General features: G+C 42.7%; 1 protein-coding gene across 2 annotated transcripts; it reads left to right on the top strand.

Annotated features, from left to right (window-relative positions):
• The first annotated feature begins 933 nt into the window (after window positions 1–933).
• Window positions 934–20338, top strand: oclna (occludin a). 2 transcript variants are annotated; one of them, XM_084047874.1, is made up of 9 exons: window positions 934–1060; window positions 2667–2777; window positions 3840–4494; window positions 6531–6698; window positions 11742–11872; window positions 14619–14789; window positions 16791–16962; window positions 19116–19157; window positions 19277–20338. In XM_084047874.1, exons 2-9 carry the CDS (start codon window positions 2716–2718, stop codon window positions 19373–19375), a joined length of 1500 nt encoding a protein of 499 aa, XP_083904000.1. In that variant the 5' UTR covers window positions 934–1060; window positions 2667–2715; the 3' UTR covers window positions 19376–20338. The 2 variants fall into 2 exon arrangements, with proteins under 2 accessions (XP_083904000.1, XP_083904001.1); XM_084047875.1 differs by having other exon boundaries at window positions 952–1060; window positions 2670–2777.
• Window positions 20339–24145: the final 3807 nt, after the last annotated feature.

The following is a 24145-nucleotide window of genomic DNA, read 5'->3' as shown; positions in this document are numbered from 1 at the left end:
AGCTCACAGCGCGTCACTTTGTGCCGCGCTGCGAGCTTGTAGATCTGCTATTTTTGAATAGCCAACATATAAATGGATAAAGTGGGTAAGATGATTGAGATGCTAGGTTAATCACTTTTGCTGGGGACCTTCTGGAACCCCCCCCCCCCCCCCCCCCAGGACCCCTGGGGGTCCCCTGACCCCACTTTGAGAAACAATGGTCTATAGTACTACTAGTTCTCAATGTCAGGTGCGGGGCCGGGGCCCACCAAATGGAACACTTACAAGTTGAATTTATACACTTTCAGAGTTAAATGAACACTGAGCATTTTACAATGTTGGGGTCCCAGTCAGAGACATAAAAAGAACCCTGTCTGTGGCATGTACGTTGAGAATCACTGCTCTGCCATACAGATGGATTAAAATAACATTTTATTCATTAAAATAAGGTTCAGCAATTAAATAGACTAAAGATAATCTGCTTTTAAAGATGGGACATTCTATTCCCCTTTTTTAGTTACTTTTACTTCTTACATGGGAGAGACTCTCGTACAGAGGTACAGTTATACAATAATGCTAAAAGGATAACCATTGTGGTCCTGTGTATTCAATTCAATTCATCAAGACATATTTATAAAGACAAACAATAATGTACAAGAAATCATCAAATTATACTAAGAGCAGTACAAGTATATTTACAGAAAAACAGGTGGGGGGGTCATTCATTTCAGACATTGATCTCTTGTCAGCCAGCAGCAGACTTGTGCCATCCTCTGGTGACACCTATGGGTGACACTGGGGGGCGGTGACACCTATGGGTGACACTGGGGGGCGGCGACAATGAGGTGCAGATGAGTTGAGGAGGAAATCACAGACATGGAACCTGACACCACCTGGGGATTGGGGAGGGGCTTCATGTGAGCCACAAGCTGACCGAGCAATACTGAACAAGGTGTGGTTTGGATTGTTTACTGTCTCTGTCTCATCATCAGATCAGATCTCACGCAGTTTCAGTTGAAACAGTTCAGTCTCATCAGGCCTTACAACACAACACGACCTGGATCTTTATACCTGACGACAGGTGAGTGTCTCATCTTCATGTTATTGTTGTTTTATTGTCCATGTTGTTATTGTGAGGTTGTGATCATTAGTTTATAGTTCTAGTGATCTGTGGAGCTGCGCAGGCTACAGCTGTTTGTTGGACATTTTTGCCGCGCTGATTTGAATATTTAAATAGCCTAATGAAACATTACTGGACAGAACATGATCATCCTGTTATTAATGAAGTAATGTAATGGAGGCTCCATGGATAAACAGAGGAACATAATGTTTCTACCATGTTTCTGTAGGCTATGCGTCCAACTAGCTGCATGTGAACAGGTGCAGCCGACATTTTATTTTTAAGTTTTAGGAAATAGAATCTTCTTGCTCTCTGAACATTTTAATTCACATTTAAAACAGTCCTAATCAGACCTAATCAGACAGAGATGAACCATCCCATGTTTATGGATGGATCCTAAACAACCATATACTAATTGTTTGTTGTTTAGCCTGTTGTTGAACAAGCCAGTTTTGGTGGAGATCTACTGTACCTCTATGCCCAGCCAGCACAATGTGACACCAACAGAAATACATTGACTTTAGACCAGGCCAGGGTCTTCAACAGGGGGTCCGGCGGGACCCCTAGGGGGTCCTCAGAGTTACTACAGGGGGTCCGCCAAATCTTTGTGTGATAGGATTTTTATGTTTTACCACTTGAACCCTTTTCCTGAGGAGAACTTTAGCCAAAAATAGCCGATCTACAAGCTCACAATGCCTTGCCTTGTGAGGCATTGTGAGCTTGTAGATCTGCTATTTTTGGCAAAGAGGTATAGGTGTAGAGGGGAAAAAAGAGCAGACCAAGTAAACAAAAAAAGTTTCATCTGAAATTTTATACAATATAGAGGGGGGTCCCTGCTTCATCTCTCTCTCAGCTAGGGGGTCCTTGGCCTGAAAACGTTGAAAAAGCAGGGGTCCTGCTTTAGACTGATGATGAAAAGGACAAAGACAGCACACAATATAACATGTGTCACAGTATTGATAAGGTTGAATAACCTCACTGTATTAACATAACATCTCTGGGAGGAGAGAGGAACATACATTGCATTGTTATGGTTTTGTACTGTTTATTAGATGAATATATGAATTGATGAATGATAATAATTTGTGTGTGTGTGTGTGTGTGTGTGTGTGTGTGTGTGTGTGTGTGTGTGTGTGTGTGTGTGTGTGTGTGTGTGTGTGTGTGTGTGTGTGTGTAAAAAGGTTTACTTACTTTGTTTATTCGGTCCTACTGGCCCTGTGTGATGTACATAGAAACACTATGTACTGTTAATGTCCTACTGTGCATATTATTTGTTGTGTACAGTAGATTGTTAAAGGGATAGTTCACCCCAAAACATACTTTTTTCTATCGATTAGTCACCCCATGGACACTTGAATTCATGGATATTTTTTAGTCTCATTCCTAAGACAATTTGATGACCAGCGGACCGGTAGGCAGCGGTTCCGGTAGGAGACACAAAGGAGACTCTTTGTGTCTCCTACCGGAACTGCTGCCTGACATCAAAATTAAAAAAAGTCGTTTTGGGGGTGAACTATCTCTTTAATGTCCTATTGTACATAATTGTATTATTGTTTGTTATATTCAGTAGATTGTGTTACAAAGCAGCAGCTCCAAGAGACCCCCCGTCCAGGAGGATGTCGTCCAATCGGTCCAGACCCAATGGGAGCCCCCCTCCCTACGAATCAGAGAATGGATAGTAAGAGCTTTTTCTTTTTCTCCTTTATTTACCATGGGAAAACTGCTGAGTACAGATGCTCATGTTCAGTAATGTGACACACACACACACACACACACACACACACACACACACACACACACACACACACACACACACACACACACACACACACACACACACACACACACACACACACACACACACACACACACTAAAACCTGGGAAAAACTGTTGGTCGTCAGGGGTTCAGTGCCTTGCGTTGGGGGAGGGGTAGCCATTAGAACAGGGATTCTTTCTCAACCTTTTTCATTTTCTACACTATAAAATCCTCGGTGTTAATTGAACTCCTGAGAGTGTTACAAATGGGACCAAATAATGGAACCGTAGGCTGTAATAAAGGGACCATTTGGTTCCAGTTGTACACTCTCGGAGTTAATAAAGACCCATTTTGTTGTTCATTAAAATACCTGGGGACCCCCTGGAACCAACTCAAGGACCCCTGGGGGTCCGCAGGCCTCGCATTAAGAACCAGTGCACTAGGAAACATGGTAGTGACATGACATTTATTCTTTGAACGTCTTATTGAAGACATTTTTATAAATTTGACTGTATTTTGTCTGTCGCGTCATTTATCTATTGTTCCTTAGGAATGGGACGACAATCGTTATTGTCGTTTATTGTGATAAAAAACGCTCACAATAATCGTATTGCAGAGATTTTAAGTTATCGTGAAATTGTCCTCCATCATACACAAAGATGAGCTTTCTTTGAGCTGCAAATTCAGTACAACTTTAAAAAAATAGCAGATCTACAAGCTCACAACGCGCAACGCGTTGTGAGCTTGTGCTATTTTTTGAAGCGCAGTTGCAACGCAACGCGTTGAGCTTGTAGATCGGCTATTTTTGGTGATTGGTTGGTGATTAGTGGTTTAACAAAAGTGTCATTTTAAGTTTTAAGCATATTTTGATTATCCCGATAATATCGTTAATCGCAATTATTTCTGCCACAATAATTGTGACATGTGATTTTCATATCGTCCCGTCCCTAATTGTTCCCCCCCCCCTCTCTCTTCCTTCCCAGTAACGTGCCCCCCCAGCCCGCTTACTCCTATTACCCCGACGACGAGTTCCAGCACTTCTACCGCTGGACGTCCCCTCCGGGCATCATCAAGATCATGGCGGTGATCGTCATCGTGCTGTCCGTGGCCATCTTCGCCTGCGTGGCCTCCACCCTGGCCTGGGACACCCAGGGGGGCCTGTCCGGGTTCGGGGGCATGGGCGGCGGCTACGGCATGGGAGGGGGCGGGTATGGCGGGTACGGCGGCGGCGGCAGCAGCTTCGGGGGCGGCGGCTACGGCGCCGGGAACCAGTACGGCTACGGCGGCATCGGCGGGAACTACAACGACCCGCGCAAAGGCAAGGGCTTCATCATCGCCATGGCGGCCATGACCTTCATCGCCACGCTGGCCGTCTTCATCATCATCGTGTCCAAGAACAGCCTGTCGGAGTCCCGGAGGTTCTACCTGGCCGTGGTGATCGTCTGCGCCATCCTGGCGCTGCTGATGTTCATCGCCAGCATCGTGTACCTCATGGCGGTCAACCCCACGGCACAGTCCTCCGGCTCGGTGTACGGCAGCCAGATCGCCGGGCTGTGCGCCCAGTACCAGCAGCCTCAGGTGTCCGGGGTGTTCGTCAACCAGTACCTCTACCACTACTGTGTGGTGGAGCCACAGGAGGTGAGTGTGGAGGAGCTTCATCCAGACCGGGTTGTAGTGTAGACAGTGGGGGGTTGAGCACCTAAAAATGGCAGATCTACAAGCTCCACGACGTGCTGCGAAGGGACGCGTTGTGAGCTTGTAGATCTGCCGTTAGCGGTGAGTGACACCGGCATTAAGATTAACCCATTGAGACCTGAAGCCGATTCTACATGTCTCCTAAATCTCAGTTTTCTGAAAAACGTTTGTTTCTATATCAGTGGTGCTCAATCTTTTTCATGTCAAGGACCCCCAAAATTATATGTATTTGGCCGCGGACCCCCATCAAAATATGTTGTTCCAGGGGCCCCCAGAAGCAGAGATTTTAGTAAAAAATGTTCGTTTTAAAAATATATATATCCAAAGATTTGCACACATTGTCACGATTTTTCAAAAATAGCCCAAAGTGTAAAATAATGCTTTTTAGCTCAAATCTAAAAATGACACAGTTCCAGGTCTTAATGGGTTAAGTTGTCCCTTAATTATCTGTTCTGTTGCCCAACGTTTAAGAACAGACTGTATTTCATTTTACTGTGTGTAATATTTCTAATACCAAACTCTATTTGTCAACTTTATTGTCACATCACTGGTTTACAGGCAGGGGTGGTCTAGTTCTCAGGGGAGCACCTGGATATAATATGTTACTTGGTGCTGCTCACCAAATAAAGAAATAAATAAGTTGCCGAGAGCGCCTCGGCAACTTATTTATGCATTTTCTGTTTTATAAAGAGCTGGAGAGACAAGGAGACTCCTGTTACTGAACAAACACTCTATAGCAATGAGTACTATCAGAATATAGAGCTATTTAACACTTATTTTAACCAAAGAAAATCACTTACCCTACCTTTTAATGAACGCAGACGTTCTCACTGGCCGCGCACGGACGGACGCTCCACTCGCGCACGTGAAGATTTTTGTTTTTCTTCTGCTCTGGCTGGAAGAGAAGTTTGTCCGCGGCTCACATTCTCATTGAAATGCACTGACCCAGACGTCCTGCTGTGGCCAGGTTTGGGCGTAATGGCAGCCAGGTGGGAGCTGTGTGAACACAGCCTCTGAACCACTCTTTAGCTCCATGGTCACTGAACTAAATATTCGCCCTAAAGCCACACAATCTTCCCATAATTTTGGCACAAAAAAATGTTATTTTCAGAGAGACAAATCTGGAGAAAATCCACTTTTATTATCGACCTTTCTCTGTTCCAGCAACAACACGCTCGCACGGGATCAGTGTTGTAGTGGTGATTTTGTTAGTGGCGGGACGCTATTATGAAGACGTCAGGCGCACGTCGCTTAACACCTACACCAGGGGTCTTCAACAGGGGGTCCGGGACCCCTAGGGGGTCCTCAGAGTTACTACAGGGGGTCCGCCAAATCTTTGTGTGATATGATTTGTTTTTTTTTACCTTAACCACTTGAACCACTTTTTCTGAGGAGAACTTTAGTCAAAAAATAGCCGATCTACAAGCTCACAACGCCTCGCAGCGCGAGGCGTTGTGAGCTTGTAGATCGGCTATTTTTTGGGCAAAGAGGTATAGGTGTAGAGGGAAAAAAGGGCAGACCAAGTAAACAAAAAAAGTTTAATCTAAAACGCAATTTTATACAATATGTAGAGGGGGTCCCTGCTTCATCTCTCTCTCAGCTAGGGGGTCCTTGGCCTGAAAACGTTGAAGAACCCCTGATCTAGGCTCATTCCTATGTGAATTCATGCCGCTGTGACACTCGGCAGTCGGGAGCCTTTGTAAACTTTGTTGAGGCGTGATTTAAGGGTTTTTTAAATCGATGCGTGCTCCTGCTCAAAAAAAGGGGTTGCACGGCGTGTTGACGCGTCCCAAGACCAATGCATTCCCTGCACGGGATCTAGCATCAGTAAACATGGGACGTCTGCAAGATCTGTAGGAATTAGGAAACCATTGTGTATGCAATTTGTGTGCCATTTCGCCTCTAGCGGCTCAAATTGGGACGGTGTAACTGTCTGAATAATTTAATATCTTTGTTGTGGTCCGTCTCTTCTCCACTAGGCCATAGCGGTGGTGTGTGGCTTCCTGGTCATGGTGGCGCTCATCGTCATGCTGGTGTTCGCTCTGAAGACGCGCCAGAAGATCAGGAACTTTGGCAAGAGCAACATCCTGTGGAGGAAAGTGAAGGTCATTGATGATCTGGCGCCACCTCAAGACGTGGAGGATTGGGTGAGAAACCTCAATATATACTGGAGCGTTTACATAGTGTCTCTTTCTCTCCATGGTGCTTTACAGCATTGGTTCTCAAAGTGGGGTCCGGGGACCCCCAGGGGTACTTGAGAGGGTTCCAGGGGGTCCCCAGTTAAATGATGGATAGGAACCAAATGGACCCTTATGGGTCTGTAACTCTGAGAGTGTACAAATGGAACCAAATGGACCCTAACGGGTCCATTTGGTTCCATTTGTACACTCTCAGAGTTAAATTAACATTGATTTTACAATGTGAATTGGGATCCCAGAGATATAAATGCCTTTAAATGGGGGTCCGTAGCCATAATGCATGTCAAACTGGGGGGTCCTTGAAATTAAAATGGTTGAGAATCACTGCTAGAGCCGTAAAAATCTTCTCTTATGGGGGGTCCCTGGCATATCTTTTCAAATGGGGGTCCGCGGGCAAATAATTGTCCATTTGGGGGTCCTTATGAAAAAGTTTGAGAACCAATGCTTTACAGTATCTCCACACACACACACACACACACACACACACACACACACACACACACACACACACACACACACACACACACACACACACACACCGACAAGCAGAGGAAACCATGCAAGGCACCAACCTACAGTATTCATTTAGCTTTGGGAGTTTTTTGCTTACTCTTCAAATCAAAACAAAACATAGTTGATGCCTCATTCATACAGGTTGATGCCTTTTATTTGCGGTGTGGTAGCTCAGAAAGACCAGCCTTGTTCTAAATATGTACAGGGTTCCCACGGGCATGAAATTCCTGGAAATATTTTGAAATTAGAAAAAAAACGTTTTCCAGGCCCTGGAAAAGGTTTGGAATTAATCAAATGTTTTGGAAAATGTTCAAAACTGTTAGTTTTCAGGATTCAAATTCTAAAATGGCAAAAGTAGCAGATCTACAAGCTCGAAACGCGGCGCGAAGCGACGCGTTTCGAGCTTGTAGATCTGCTACTTTTGAAGCTTTTGTGTGACACTGTAGATGAGAGGTTTCTCCTCGACAGCAACGAAATGCATTGTTTTGGTTAAACATTACGTGAAAGACAGGTAAAATGTGGTAAAATGCAGTGCTACTTGATACGTTGTTAGCTTGTAGATCTGTTCTTTTTGTCACGTGACACCTTCGCTCGAGTCCGTCTTGGGGCATTGATGGCACACTGGTTTTAAGAGTCTCATTATTGCACTGTATGATTTCTATAGTCCTGGAAATGGGGTAAAATACTTTGGAAAAGTTATGGAAAGGTTTTGAAAATTCATTGTTAAAAATGTGTGGGAACCCTGTATGTACGTAAGTGTGAATGTTCTCATGACTAAGCAAATTAATCGCATGGAAATAACGACCCCGTGCCTAAGTTCCTTTACACCCTCAGAGTGTAAAGGAAGAGAAGGAGAACACTGTGGTTTTCACAGTGTAGTTAAAGGACCTTTTCATCCGTGTTCAGCCTATCTTCACATAATTGTTCCTTTTGTAATGCTCATTATAAAATGGCAGCGTTTATGTCTACTCACTCTGTGTCACAGAAGAGGGCTGTGGACCGTTCAGAAACCTGCCCACTAGTGACATCATCAGTACGAGGGTTTCAAGCATTTCAAACTTTTTTTTTTTATGAATGCAAAAACAATGGCTTCTACTTCAGCATGGTAACTTTCCAGGTAGGGAAAGCCTGCAGTTTCTATTAGCTTGGAATCCCCATCCATGATGTCATTGGTAGGCAGGTTTCTGAGCTGTCAACAGCCCACCTCTGAGACGCAGAGCGAGTAGACGTAAATTGTGCCATCTTAAAATGAGCATTACTTAGGACCAATGATTTGAAGATAGGGTTTAAAATGGGTGAAGTGCTCATTTAATCAAACGAATGATTAAATCAATTACAAAAAAAATATATATAATTTTCTATACAAAAAAAATAAATATATATAAACATTTTAGTTTTTTATTAATCGGTTTTGGAGGAAATATTTTTTTCATTCTTTAAATATACAGTAAAACTAAAAGTTTGTAATCATGTTAAACTGTAGTTTCATTAGAGTCAGTCCTCAGCTAGAGGTCATGGTGTCAAATGAACGTCCTACACATTCACTGCTTCTACAGCTTATGTCAGCTCTGGAGAGCTGGTGTGTGTGTGTGTGTGTGTGTGTGTGTGTGTGTGTGTGTGTGTGTGTGTGTGTGTGTGTGTGTGTGTGTGTGTGTGTGTGTGTGTGTGTGTGTGTGTGTGTGTGTGTGTGTGTGTGTGTGTGTGTGTGTGTGTGTGTGTGTGTGTGTGTGTGTGTGTGTGTGTGCTACAGTGGTAGAACCTGTTTTGGCCTCACTTCCCAGTACACTAGTATAGTATGGAGGGGGAGGGGAGTGTGGATGTGTTTTCCTCTTGCTCTAGTTTCTGGGTGTGGTGTGTGTGTGTTAACTGTCTGGAACTTAGCAGCAAGAATTGCAGCAGTCAACCATTAAACCAAAGCCCCCCACCCCACATTGTAATTGCCTTTGGTCTGTTAATCAAAAACAAGGAAGGGTCGCATCGCATCCAGTCTTCATCAGTGTACTGATGAAGACTGGATGGCTGGAACGCCTGTCACCTTAACCCATTGAGACCTGAAGCCGATTCTACGTGTCTCCTAAATCTCAATAGTATTCCGAAAAAACGTATGTTTCTATATCAGTGGTGCTCAATCTTTTTCATGTCAAGGACCCCCACAATTATATGTATTTGGCCGCGGACCCCCATCAAAACGTTTTGTTCCAGGAACCCCCCCAGAAGCAAAGATTTGAGTTAAAAATGTTCGCTTTAAAAGTATATATATTCAAAGGTTTGCACACATTTTCACGATTTTTCAAAAATAGCAGATCTACAAGCTCGTAGCGCGGCACTCGGTGCCACGCTACGAGCTTGTATATCTGCTATTTTTGAATAGCCCAAAGTGTAAAATAATGCTTTTTAGCTCAAATCTAAAAATGACACAGTTCCTTAATGAAAAAAACTAAACAAAAAAATGGACTTGTACTTCTGAGTGTGACCCTCCTTGATTTAGATTTATTGGTCAGTTTATCGGGACAACGCACCAGAGTGGTCAGAGCGTGGGGGCCGGCGGTATAGAGAATACGTTTGGAATTGCCTTTGGTCGTCTGACAACATTTTTGGGGAATGTTATATAATTACTCACACATATTTGTCTCACACATAACCAGAATGGAATTGTACCGTACATGCACGCATACATGACACATGTTTTTATTATTGCTGGGCTTCAGTGTAACCTAATTCTAGTGGTTCTAGTGTTTATTACACAACAACAGAAGTGGAAGAACAGGTCTGACTGTTGCTCAAATAGCCAGCAGGCACATAGCAGCACAGGACAGCAATGTGACAGTAAGAACGTGCTGGGACAGGACAGTGTCCCTTCCGAATCCACACAGTGGTGGAGGCACTACTCTGATGCATGTACGTGATTGATTTAATACTGTAGTATCTTTAGAATAAGCATATAGTCTACAACAGGGGTCTTCAACGTTTTCAGCCCAAGGACCCCCTAGCCGAGAGAGAGACGAAGCAGGGACCCCCATACATTGCATACAATTGTGTTGCAGATTAAACTTTTTCATAGATTTCATAGATAGCTTCATTGACTGTAATCAGTGTTGTGTAAATTCATATTTTTGGTTCATTTCAGACATTTAACCACTTAAACATTCGATACTTGGTACTTGATTTGCCTTTTTTGCCCTCAACACCAAACCTCTTTGCTGAAAATAGCAGATCTACAAGCTAGTAGATCTGCTATTTTCGGCTAATGTTCATCAGAATAAAGATGCAAGGGTTCAAGTGGAAAAAAAATATCATATCACAAAGATTTGGCGGACCCCCTGGAGTAACTCTGTCGAGGACCCCTTAGCGGTCCCGGACCCCCTGTTGAAGACCCCTGGTCTAGAAATACCTGAGATGAACACACGTAGGGACTGACAGGGCCGGATTTGAACCGCACAAAGAACAGACCTAGAGACACTCATCCCCCACAGGATGTCACACACACAAATGTCTGATGGTTAATGAAGAACAGTCATTTAAACAGCACATGGTCCTTGTACTTACATACATGCATCATCCATACATAATATCATCGTTATACACTAATATACCATGGTTCCCATATTGTAATGCACTCACACTACAATATAACCATGCCCTCTACTATTGAAGGCGTAATAGACATAGTCCATTGATTACTGTGGTCAACCTTAAAGTGGATACTAGTTGGCCTTGTACAGGGGTCTTCAACAGGGTTGTCCGGGACCCCTAGGGGGTCCTCAGAGTTACTACAGGGGGTCATTCATCTCAATAGAGGCAAATAGTCCCTCAGATTAAAGCACTTTACCACAATACTTTATTAACTCTAGCCCTAAACCCAAGAAAGCCTATGGCTTGTTTTCATTGGGGTCCATGTGTATTCAATTCTTCGAAACACTTAATGACAGACAAATATACTATGCAAAAAAAAAACATCATATAAACGAGTAGTAATCAAAAAGAAAAATGTGTACAGAAAACGAAACGTCTGTCATTTTGAATGAAAGCAGAGGCTGCTGAGCGAGAGCAGTGTGTGGGATTTTTTTGTTCATGAAAATACGTTGTTTAATGTTTGCTTCATGTTTGACTGTCCAACAACGCACCTTCATCCCAATGAAGTGGATGTGCCAATACTTCCATTACATCAGGGGTCTTCAACAGAAAAAAGACAGAGTAAACAAAAAAAGTTGAATCTGAAACACAATTGTAAACGATATCGAGGGGGTCCCTGCTTCATCTCTCTCTCAGCTAGGGGGTCCTTGGCCTGGAAACGTTGAAGACCCCTGCTTTACATTTATATCACAACTGCGCTGGTTGCAGCGATTGCACTACCGTAACTTTTCTCATGATAAAGACACTCATAGACATTTAGCCGTTTCTGTTGGTCTTTTGTTTCCATGTGTAAAGGTGATGATATTTGAACGTTTCTGTCGGTTTCTTCTTCTTTCCGTCTTTAAGGTGAACAACGTGTCGGCCGTCCCTGAAGCGGTCCCCCTGTCAGAGTATCCCGAGAAGCTGAGCGGCTCCAGGAGTTACCTGGACGACAACAGCACCAGCTACAACAAACCCTCGTATAACAACACTCCTGTGTGAGTACTACAGCATTGGTTCTCAAAGTGGGGTTCGGGGACCCCCAGGGGTACTTGGGGGGGTTCCAGGGGGTCCCCAGCTAAATGATGGATAGGAACCAAATGGACCCTTATGGGTCTGTAACTCTGAGAGTGTACAAACGGAACCAAATGGACCCTAACGGGTCCATTTGGTTCCATTTGTACACTCTCAGAGTTATGATAACATTGATTTTACAACATGAATTGGGGTCTCAGAGATAGAAATGCCATTAAATGGGGGTCCGTAGCCCTAATGCATGTCAAACTGGGGGTCCTTAAAATGTATCTTTTCAAATGGGGGTCCGCGGGCTAATAAGTGTCCATTTGGGGGTCCTTGACATGAAAAAGTTTGAGAACCACTGTACTACAGTACATTACAGTACATTATTATGGACACAGCTTGGTGTCAAAGTGTGTTCTCAAACTTTTTTTTAATTTCAAGGACCCCCCATAACTCTGAGAGTGCACAAATGGAACCAAATGTAAGGGTCCATTTGGTTCCATCTGTGCACTCTCAGAGTTACAGACCTGTAAGGGTCTGTAACTCTGAGAGTGCACAGATGGGACGGAATAAACACATGGAATGGAATAAACACACATGGAACGGAATAAACACAGATGGTTAGGGTATGGTCCCTCAAACCAAGACCTTTAACCCATTCAATCCGGGAACGCATCTGTGTCATTTTAGGATTTCTTTGGATGTAAAAAAAATAGCAGATATATACGAGCTTGTAGATCTGCTATTTTTGAAAAATATTTTCAAAAAAACTATACAATTTGTGCAAAAAAAAAGCACAGATCAGAGTTAAAAATGTTCTCTTTAAAACGCCCCTTGAAATCTGGGATAATCCTGGCCAAACTGGGACTCCATTTGGACCCTCCTCAGGGAGCCCCCTTGAGGGTCCCTGGACCTCACTTTGAGAACCACTTGGCTCATACAATTATACAAGTATGTAAAATGCAATGGAAACCCACATTTAACCACTTGAACCCTGGCGTTCGTCCCAGTGGCGTTCCCACTGTAGAGGCAGGACAGGCGGTCGCCTGCCCAACTAAGATCTCGCCTCCCCTAAAAAAAAACAAATAACCCGAAAAATGTGTCAATGCATGTCCTCAAAGTCACGCATCCAACAAGCTCTGCTTTACTGATCAGATTGGACTTTCTGTTCCAGAGGTAATGGCCAAAACATCTTGAAAACTGCCACTTTTGCTGATTTTTGATTGAGTTGAAATGTCTTTTTTGGGGGTAATAGAGTTGGCTGCCCTAAATGTAAATCCTGGGGGGCGCCACTGGTCCATCCGTATATATTCTGTGTTGAACATTATGCATTTTTTTTCCCAAAGAGATTTGGTGCTGAGGGGGAAAAAAAGGAGTGGACCTAGTACAGAGCCCTGGGGGGCCTCCGGTCAGCTAAATATCTAGGTGTTTAAGTGGTTAATTATCATTGTATGGAATGACAGCAGGCCTCTGTGTGTGAGGGCTGGTGATACACTGAGGTCCTTGTTGCTCTGTGATGTAGGCTAGTGGAGTGGTTCCCAAACTGGGGGTCAGGGCCCCGAGGGGGGTCCCCTGGTGATTATCTTAATGTGCAACATTGTTTTCTCACTCAACAGTAAACAAACCAACATACAGTATAAGTGTATACAGGGTATCTGTACATTTATGAAGTGACGATTTAAGGACTTTTTAGACCTTTTTAATACCAAATAGGCAAAATTGACAAATATTACCTAAGAAAGAGGCAAACATTGTGAAAATAGCCGATCTACAAGCTCACAACGCCTCGCTGTGTGAGCTTGTAGTTTGGTTATTTTCACAATATTTATCTGTGGAATCGAGTCAAACTAAATGTAATGCCTCAACTCCTACAATTCCAAGTGCTTGTCAGACTGGGGGGTCCCCAGTTCAAATACGATTATTTTTGGGGGTCCCAGCTTGAAAGGTTTGGGAACCCTTGGGCTAGTGGAGGATTCTAGACGGCCACCAACCAGACATCTGCTACATTTAGAACTTGCTGGAACTTGTTCTTCTGCAAAGGAACGTGTGTGTGTGTGTGTGTGTGTGTGTGTGTGTGTGTGTGTGTCTGTCTGTCTGTCTGTCTGTCTGTCTGTCTGTCTGTCTGTCTGTCTGTCTGTCTGTCTGTCTGTCTGTCTGTCTGTCTGTCTGTTTGAATCAGTTCAATCCAATCCACTTTATTAATATAGCACATTTTACAACTTTCTCAGGATTACCAAAGTGCTGTACAGAAAATCAAAAACCAAATACACTGGGAAAGCTAAAAACACAGAAACAACAGCAAAACATACAGTAAAAAATAAACAACAGAAGGAGACACATCACTGAAAAATACAAGACTCGGCCGCGTCAGCCGACAGTGAAACAAAACATAGACCACAGAAACTCTCAAACGGTATCAAAAGCCACGGTATAAAGGTGGGACTTAAGGCGAGATTTAAAAGTCTCGATGGTGGTCAGAGTGTTTCCACTGAACACACTGTGTGTGTGTGTGTGTGTGTGTGTGTGTGTGTGTGTGTGTGTGTGTGTGTGTGTGTGTGTGTGTATGTGTGTGTGTGTGTGTGTGTGTGTGTGTGTGTGAGAGACCTGTGCACAACAAAGCAGCGAGCACACAGCAGGAGCCTTGTATGTGCGCGATTTAATGTGAATGGAGCCTTTTTTAGTCTTTTTCCTCTAAACTCCTTTGTTCCTCCTCCGTCCCCCCAGGCCACCAGAGGACTTCCTGAGGAGCAGCGTCCCGGCCAGCATCATTAACTCCGACATCCCCAGCTCCGCTGGAAGACCCAAGAAGAGGCGTGCCAGACGGGCTGACGGACAGGGCTACGAGACCGACAACGGCTCCTCCGGAGACGAGCTGGACGACGATGACTTTGACAGGTAGGCACTCTTCTTAATGCTATAACTGCCAGAGTTTATTCATAATGTACTCACCCCAGTGCCAGCGATTTGTGTTTTATAACCCTTTTCAACCGGTCACAGAATTGTTATATCCATTAAAATCGTTTGTCTGGCTGTGTTTATGAACACACACAAAGAAATATACAACCGGAGCTCTCCGTTCGTTTTTTTATACCGTGTGAAAAAACGTGTTTTGCCCTATTATGCCTAAAAATCTAAATGTTCAAGCTAAAGTCGGAAACCGGAAACGGAACCCACTGATTTTGCATCTGGGTGAGTCGGAAGTAAGTGGAAAGGGAACCTGATCTCGGAATGTACAGAAAACAGCACGATCGTCTATTAAACCACAATTAAACAATAGAACGCAGAACGCAGTTCTGGCAGCCCACGGATTAATTCAATAGAACGCAGATCTGCGTCTATGGCAGTCAATGTGTTAATGCTTAACTACACCGCTGTCGTGCAGCGGAACTAGCCGATCTACAAGCTCACAACGCGTCGCGTTGCAACGCGTTGTGAGCTTGTAGATTTGGCTATTTTCAGCAAGTGTCACCGGCCGTCATACGGCCAAGTATCAATCAGGCTCAAAGACAGGGCAACAGATCATTTTTTTAACGCCAGAAAGTGTGAAAAACAGCACATGTTACATGTTATAGTTTGGGTATCTCATAAACAATAAATACGTATATAATATACATGTGGAGAATTGTGTGTTTGAACGGCTACATAAACAAAAGATACATATAATTATACAACAGGTAGTTCCGACCAAGCAATCTGATTGGTTGAAATAGCTATCTAGCCGTGCTTCAAACCAGCATGATAGCACGGGCCTAATCACATTAATAAATCACTCCGCACTGCAGTCCGCACCTGATTAGACCATATATGGCACAGCTGTGCTGTGACGTCACGCTGTCCCACGGTAGGAAAACAAACAGACAGTAGCCTGACCCACCGCCACCACCGGAGAACAAACAGCTATGCAAAATGGGAGTAATTTTACTTTAACACAGGAGGATATTTATACAGTATGGATATACTGTATAAATATCCTCCTGTGTTAAAGTAAAATTACTCCCATTTCGATAACAGTCCAGTGTATGTTATACTTTATCGTATGACACAGTCGTTCGATGGAGCATATAGCCTACTGGAATCAGCTGTGTTGATGAGACGGTGCCTCAGAGCGCTGCTACAGGGACTATTTAATGTCTCAGTCAAATAAACTCTTCTCTTTACAGGGAAACGGATAATAGCGAAACATTTTTATTATGAATTGCCCCACAATATGAATACATTTGGATGTGTTTTGTTGGTAACTGTTGTATAATCGCAATATTACACTCGAGGGTGTGCTTTACCTACATTATTGGCACTTCAGTGATGCTCGCGGAACTCGGCTCCGCCTCGTTCCTGACCGCATCACTGGCGTGCCAATAATGACGGTAAAGCAAACCCTCTCGTGTAATATTGCTTAATTATATCATCGATATACATTCAATGTCATATTTAACAGTAGAAAGTATTCCAGAGCTTTGCAAACACAGCTTATTTTAAATGTTAGATTTTTAAATGTTCATATAAAGGCCAATATTGTACAGTCTATACACTATGTACTAGCTACATCCTCCACTCATGATGCCATCATCATTCTGCTATTGTACCTGTACAGTCACCGTGTCAGAACGTCTCATTTGACTTTTTCCAAGTCATTTCCATATGAAATGTCTTTAAAAGGCAACTGATATTGTTGTCTAGATATAGTGTTGTATATAAATATCAGAAGTCTCTTATCTGTTGCCCTGCCTTTAACATTATTACTTAACATATTGTTTTATTACACCCTGGCTGTTGTCGTTGGAAGGGCAGGGATGTGCTGCTGTTCTCTCTCTTTCCCTGTCCCCCCTGTTCTCTCTCTTCCTCCCTGTCTCTCCATGTAACCATTGTCTCTCTCTCTACCTCCCTCTCTCTCCACAGTGAGTTTCCTCCCATCTCTGGCGAGCAGCAGCGCAGCGACTACAAGCGCGAGTTTGACCGCGACCACCAGGAGTACAAGGACCTGCAGGCTGAGCTGGACGCCGTCAACAAACAGCTGTCTGACGTGGACCGCGAGCTGGACGACCTGCAGAACGGCAGCCCACAGTACCTGGTGAGACCAATGATGTTCAAAAGCTGTGGTTATGAAATTCACCTCACTGTTAAAGGGATAGTTCACCCCCAAAATGACTTTTTTTTTCTCCTATGGATTAGTCACCCCATGGAGACTTGAATTCATGGATTTTTTTTGTCGCATTCCTAAGACAATAATGTGATGACCGGCAGTGGTTCTGGTAGGAGACACAAAGAGTCTCCTTTTGTGTCTCCTACCGGAACCGCTGCCTACCGGTCCGCTGGTGATCAAATTATTGGTTTAGGAATGAGACAAAAACAAAAAAATATCCATGAATTCAAGTCTTCATGGGGTGACTAATCCATAGGAAAAAAACATATCTTTTGGGTGAACTATCCCTTTTAAGAAAGTTTCTATCAAGCCTTGGAGCTACTTCAGAGCAACGCCTGTTGTTACCGTTAACTACAGCATTGTTTCTCAAAGTGGGGTCCGGGGACCCCCAGGGGTCCTTGGGGGGCTTCCAGGGGGTCCCCATCAAAATGTGTTAATATAGCGTCACAATAATTTTAACCACTTTAACCTTTTATACTTTGGCTGTTCAAAAATAGCAGATATACAAGCTCTGCTATGAGCTTGTAGATCTGCGATTTCTTGAAAAATCTTGAAAATGTGTGCAAACCTTTTATATATATTTTTAAAAGCGAACATTTGTAACTCAAATCTTTGCTTCTGGGGGGTCCTTGGAACAAAATATTTTGAGATGGGGTTCCGCGGCCAAATGCATATAATTTTGGGGGTCCTTGACATGAAAAGCTTTGAGAACCACTGCACTACAGTACCAATAGGAACCGTTTCCTGCTTCCTCGAGGGGAAATCTCTGTCAGTAACTGTCAGGTTTAGATTGTGACTCATTCACGCCATGACTTAGAAAAACAAACAAGAACCACACAGGAATGTGACACACGGTGACACACGGTGACAGTGGTGCATGTATGATGCAATCGGCCTATACGCGCCCTGGCCTCCCTATTCTGGGGGCAAACATTTGGCGAATATAGTCAATCTACAAGCTCGCCACGTGTCGCCACACGACACGTGGTGAGCTTGTAGATCAGCTATTTTCGTTGAAGAAAAGGTCAATTTCAGACAGTATCTGTATCAGCCCAGGTATGGGATCTAGAGAACCTATAGACAAATCCACAGACGCGCTGCCTGTAGCTGCCTGTAGGCGGCCATTGCTGCGGTGTCGCGTCCGCGGACGTAGATATAGAATAATAGAATATTCTATAAAACAGAATCTTTCATTTACCCGTAAAATGTAGAGTCCCATTCTGACCCCTGAGAGTGCATTTGGTTCAAACATGCTATTGACTGGGTGTGGCTATTGCATCTCATATACTGTAGAATCTATTACTTTATCATGTGGTTGAGCAAATCCTCCATTTAGTTTGCAGTGAAAAGGCACACTTTAAACAAAGTCCACACACTGGTTAGCAGCTCCACTTAGTGGTCAGCGTTTTCATTGCACACAGGCTATGTCTGTGTGATCTCACGCCTCTCATAGAAACCACTTTTTGTTTCATTGAGCGGATCCTTCAACATTTAAACTTGTGTCATATAAAAAAGAAAGAAACATGGAAAACCCATTAAGAAAAAAATAATGATTTCCTTGACTTATGTCACCGTATGTCATTCATAGACATCCAAACTATTCACAACACTTCCAAAGGCCTCCCAGTTTTGCTCAGTTTATACTTAGTGACACAGAACTTGGCCAAAAACATTTTGATCTGTGAGCTTGAACCCGTAGATAGATTATGTTTGGCCTAGAAAATAGGCTTTAGCAGTTCTGAGGGAATCCCTCAGTCTGTTGAATATAATGTAGTATCTGCCATGTTAATTGCCTGATGATGATGATGATGATGATGATGGACAATGTGAGATGAATTCTTGACGTTGGAAAGATTCCTTTAAAGGTCATTAGTATTTTTTACACATCATAACGGGTTGACACCTTTTTATTTGGGGTGAAAAATCAACCTTGTTCAAATTGTGTCGCTTTGTCGGCGTGTAATGTACTCATGACACAAACAAACAATGGTTTGAAATAATAAAATTTTAGGGCAAACGTGTGTGTGTAAGGGTCCTGCATGTCACCAACCTGTTTTAAATAAACTATTCTCTGTTTACAGGATGCCTTGGATGAGTACAACAGGCTAAAGGACATGAAAAGGGTATGTAGGCCACATATACTGCTACTACTTCCAACTACTAATAATATTAATAATAAATCTGTATTTATAATGGTGCCTTTCATTCATTATATATAATATATATTCCATTATTCCCACAGTCTGCAGATTATCAGATGAAGAAACGCAGGTGTAAATATCTGAAGTCCAAACTGTCCCACATCAAGAAAAAGGTCAGCGAGTTCGACCGCCGGGCCTGAACGGCCTTTTGTGAGATTCCACAGCCAGGGTGAGGGTTACATCAGCTCTGGCAGTGTTCCCAGCATTCTGGAGGTTTTATGGATAATACAATACTTTGACATGCGGCCGGAAAACATCGCTGTTTCAGTCACCGGTTACTTTGGGGCGAGCGACATGGTCAAATGGCAAAGTGTGAAATAGGCTTTATTCTGCTTTACTGTGAGCTACAGAGCCTATTGCATCAATTATAGTCCGTCGTACGATGGAGTCACATGCAGGAAATGGCAGATTTACAAGCTCACAACGCGTCATCACAATGTGATGCACTGTGAGCTCTATTTTTGGCATGCGACTGTCGTACAGCAGAGTATAAATCAGGCTTAAGGACTATTGAGTACAGGGTAGATGATGTGGAGATCTACAATTTCACAGAAAACGCTGTCATGTGTGTTTGGAGATGATAGCTAAAATGTGGTGTGGGTTTATCTGAGATTGGTGCCTTGAAATTAAATGTCTGTTTGATATTATGACAATATTTGTATTTTTGAATGTCAGTGGTCATGGATATTGTTGGTTTGTACTGTATTTATTTGGCCAGTGTATAATGGTACAGTATATGATTTCTACTGGAGTGAATACAAATGAATATATAAACAGTTTTTGTTTCCCACTAATTATAGATTTTTTCAAAGTAATCTTTAGTTTTAGTCTTTTAATACTAACTTTTGTTTTAATTATTCGCCATTAGTTGATACTCAGGTTGTACATGTCTTCCTATAAATATGAGATTGCATGATGATCACAGAATTGTGTTTTTAATGTACATAAGCATTTGTGAATTTTATTGTATTTTTCTTAAAGTCTTCTTTTATCACAGAACAAGCGCAGTTACTTCTTATGGATTGTCAGTGTTTTTTAACTGATGGAATGTACTGTTATTGTTTGTGAAACCTTCATTGTAATAAATTGATCACCTCTTTCTATTTCTGCAAGGTATACACCTGTGATTACACATGTAATTACTCAACCTACAGTGAAGTATCCTACTAGGACATCATTTATTAGTCGTCCCTTTGACAAGGAATATTTGGTGTGTGTGTTCAAATGGAATTTAACAAAACCTCACTTATTTATTTATGATGTTCAAGTCCATTTATTTTCTAGGGTTCTAAAGATGCATTAAGTAGCATTACTAGCGTTACATTGACAACCTTAATTTAGTGACTCATATTGATTCTTCAACTTTTTCCAAAGTCCTTTCCCCCGTTGCCATTTAATACAGCAGTAGGGTGCTCTTACACAGTACCATTAATACACCACTAGGGAACTCTCACATAGACTCTGACTCAGTACAATAGATGTAGTTATTTGCAGTTTGTTGTTTATTCACATACTGTAGTTGAACAAAGAGGTGAACATACCATCTTATTGTGTGTTGCTCTGTACTGATCCGGTGAAAAACTGTTTTCCAAACGGTGGGTCGGGACCCATTTTTGGGTTGCGGGCAAATTTCTTGGGGTGACGAGCAAACATCCCTTTTAGTTTCCTAATGTTTTTAGCGGCGCTAGCCGCTCTATACCTTTAGGTATAGAGTGGATCCTGCTCTATACCTGACTTTGTCCGTGTGTGTACGTCAACGTTCTGATTGGTCAGGTGCGTCAACAGAGTGATTGGTCAAGCTTCACGTGACACATGGCTATAAACACATTATAAACACATATCGATGACATAATGTATCAACGGCGCTGCTACCTTCACACAAGGTGTGATTTTTTTCAATATTATTGAAAAATAATAATCAGAAATAGCAGATCTACAAGCTTTTTCAAAAATAGCAGATCTACAAGCTCTACAAGCTCATAGCGCGGCACCGAGTGCCGCACTATGAGCTTGTAGATCTGCTATTTTTGAAAAATCGTGAAAATGTGTGCAAATCTTTGAATGTATATATTTTTAAAGCGAACATTTTTAACTCAAATCTTTGCTTCTGGGGGTCCCTGGAACAACATATTTTGATGGGGGTCCACGGCCAAAATACATATAATTTTGGGGGTTCTTGGCATGAAAAAGATTGAGCACCATTGACATAGAAACATACATTTTCAGAAAACTGTTGAGATTTAGGAGACATGTAGAATCGGCTTCAGGTCTCAATTGTTTAATGTAACAGTCCAAAGAGATTTGTTCCTTCGATCTTTGGTTTCATAAACCTCCGTTTTTCCTCTTGAGCCACACTGGTATACCAGATTCTACTGAGAACATAGTGCTTAACCCACCTTTCAGAATTTAGATGGAAAGTGAAAAAAGTTCTGTATGGTTTCAACATTAAGCCTTTGGTTTTTAAGACCCTGCTTTATCTCTTGAGCCACACAAACATGGAATATATTCAATAGAGAATGTAATCTACTGTCAGTGTTCAGTGAAAGATTAGAGCCAGGTACAACATTGGAAAAAAACTCCCTCCACCAGCTCAGACTACAGGAGAAGAAGAAAGCATCAACGAGACATTGTGAAAGCAAGACTTCTTCTGCGATACAGTGCATTCAGTTAGGAGCTGTGCTCATATTCGGAATATTACTGTATGTTTTTTGGAAAATACTTTTTTAGTGTTTATTTTAAAGTAATTAATTGACACACTTCAAGCAATACTAGTAAAATAAATGTAAGTTTGAAAATATACAGAAATGTACAAACATTAACATTTTGTAGACTTTTGTTGTACATGGGGCACAGATGGGGTCTTGTCTTCTGTATTGACGAAACATGCACACTTTATCCTGGCAAAGAAAAGGCATAGGATTAGTGTTGTGTATAAATGCAGATAACCACTAAAGCCCTATATACTTCGTCGTAGGAAAAATTGCATAACTTGCAGATGTACAAGCTTGTAGATTGGCTAATCTTGCTATTTTTTGAACATTTAGGAAAAAAATATTTTCCGGCCTAAAAACATGGCCAAATTAGTAGGACAAATGTCCTATCTTTATCTCCAAGATCGCGACTGGTAATTCTCCCAGGAGCATACCTTTCTCTCACAGCCATCTGCTCGATAGTTTCAGGCAAAGGTCGACCAAAGGTCTCTGGAAGGAAGAGAGTGGCCAGGGCAGACAGAAGAGCCAGAGAACCCAGCAATAGATATGGTAGATTCTTGTAGTATATACCTGCATATGGAGAAGAGCACATTTTAATGACTTAATAGTTTAGTATGCAGCATGTACATGGGAGTTCACAAGTGTTGAAGTACCATACTTCTGTCAGGAAACGCCTAATTAATTAACTTATTGCATATGGAGATAGCAATTGTAGTTTGACTTGGTGGTACGCTTCCACTCTTGGGGATGCCCCCTGCAGCAGCACTACACAGGGTTCCCACACATTTATATCAATACATTTTCGAACCCCCCCCCCCCTCCACCCCCCCCTCTCCACCGAGATAGAGCAGAACCCCCCACAAGATAGAGCAGAATCTACACAGATGAATGTAATGCACTTTGTAAAGCTATTTGGATAAAGGCGCTATAGAAATGTGAGACCATTTGCCAAGTACTGTGTCAAATTGTTACACTATTCTGTGCCAGTAACTCACTTCGGAAGTATCTGTTCAGATGCAATAGTAGTTATTACTACTAATAGTAATAGTTATTACTCTTTGACAGAGTAGAAGTTGACATTGCAGATCTATATGGACAGAAACGTACTCAGTTGCATGAGATAAGGAGCAAGGATACCGCCCACTTTGGCAACCGTGGCACAGGTGCCAACAGCTGTGTTTCTGATGGGCGTTGGGTACAGCTCTCCGGTGTAGGCAAAAATCAGTTGGAAACTGGTGGAAATGCCCAATTTACCCAGCATCTCCAGTGCTATGGACAGGTCAGGTAGACCTAAGCAAACAGAAGAATAGAAGAGAATAAAGTAGAATTTAGTTTCATCTTTAGACTGAGAAGGAGTAGTCTTGTTGTAACTTCCAACAATCATTAGTTTCCTATGATAAAGTCCCTACAGCTGCACCTTGTGGCACCAGCTGAATGAAGTACAGCATTCCTCCCCCGAGAACCAGACAGAGTGCCACAGACAGCCGCCTGGGAAGATACTGCATCGCCAGCCAGCTGGAGACGGACGCCGGCACCTCCACGGCTGCCGAGATGAAACAGTTGACAAAGCGGTCGCCGTGAAGACTGGATGTGTTCAGGGACAGGCCAAAGAAACCACTGTTTATAGAGAACCTGGGAGGGACACACACACAGCAACAGGCTCTGTCCCAGCAGTAAGTACTGATCAATGATCGACAGATGGATGGATCATGTTCAACCCAGATTTGGCTCAACAAAGGGAATGAACTCGTTCTCATGCTATCCATCAAACATGTGGAATGCCCTACCAAAAGGAGTAAAGGAGTGTAAAACCCTACTCACTTTCAAAACTGCCCTAAAGATAGTACACCTTCAGGAGGCTGCAATTCGAAAATGGCCCCTGTCTAAGTCTTAACCTACCCCCCCAACCCCCCCTCCCCGTTTTTTCTTCTCTTGTACATATTTTTCACTCTTCATACCAGTAACCTGTAAGCTGATTGTATGACGTTCTATATAGTAGTGTGTTTATCTGTCTGTCTCTTATATGTCATCATGATTTGTGTGCATGGGGATCTCATCTTAAACAAGCTCAGTGCTTAATGAGCCTTCCAGTTTAGTAGACCTTGTATTGTGAATTATTTGTGAATGTACTTCCATGTAGGCCTACTGTTGTTCTCATGTCTTACTAAATCAAGTACATCAATGAAATCAATCAATGGC

The sequence above is a fragment of the Gymnoscopelus microlampas genome (genome assembly GCF_963454915.1).
Source record: "Gymnoscopelus microlampas genome assembly, chromosome: 21".
Lineage (NCBI taxonomy): Eukaryota > Metazoa > Chordata > Actinopteri > Myctophiformes > Myctophidae > Gymnoscopelus > Gymnoscopelus microlampas.
Note: the sequence above shows the minus strand (reverse complement) of the source record. Positions and strands in the feature narration are given on the sequence as shown.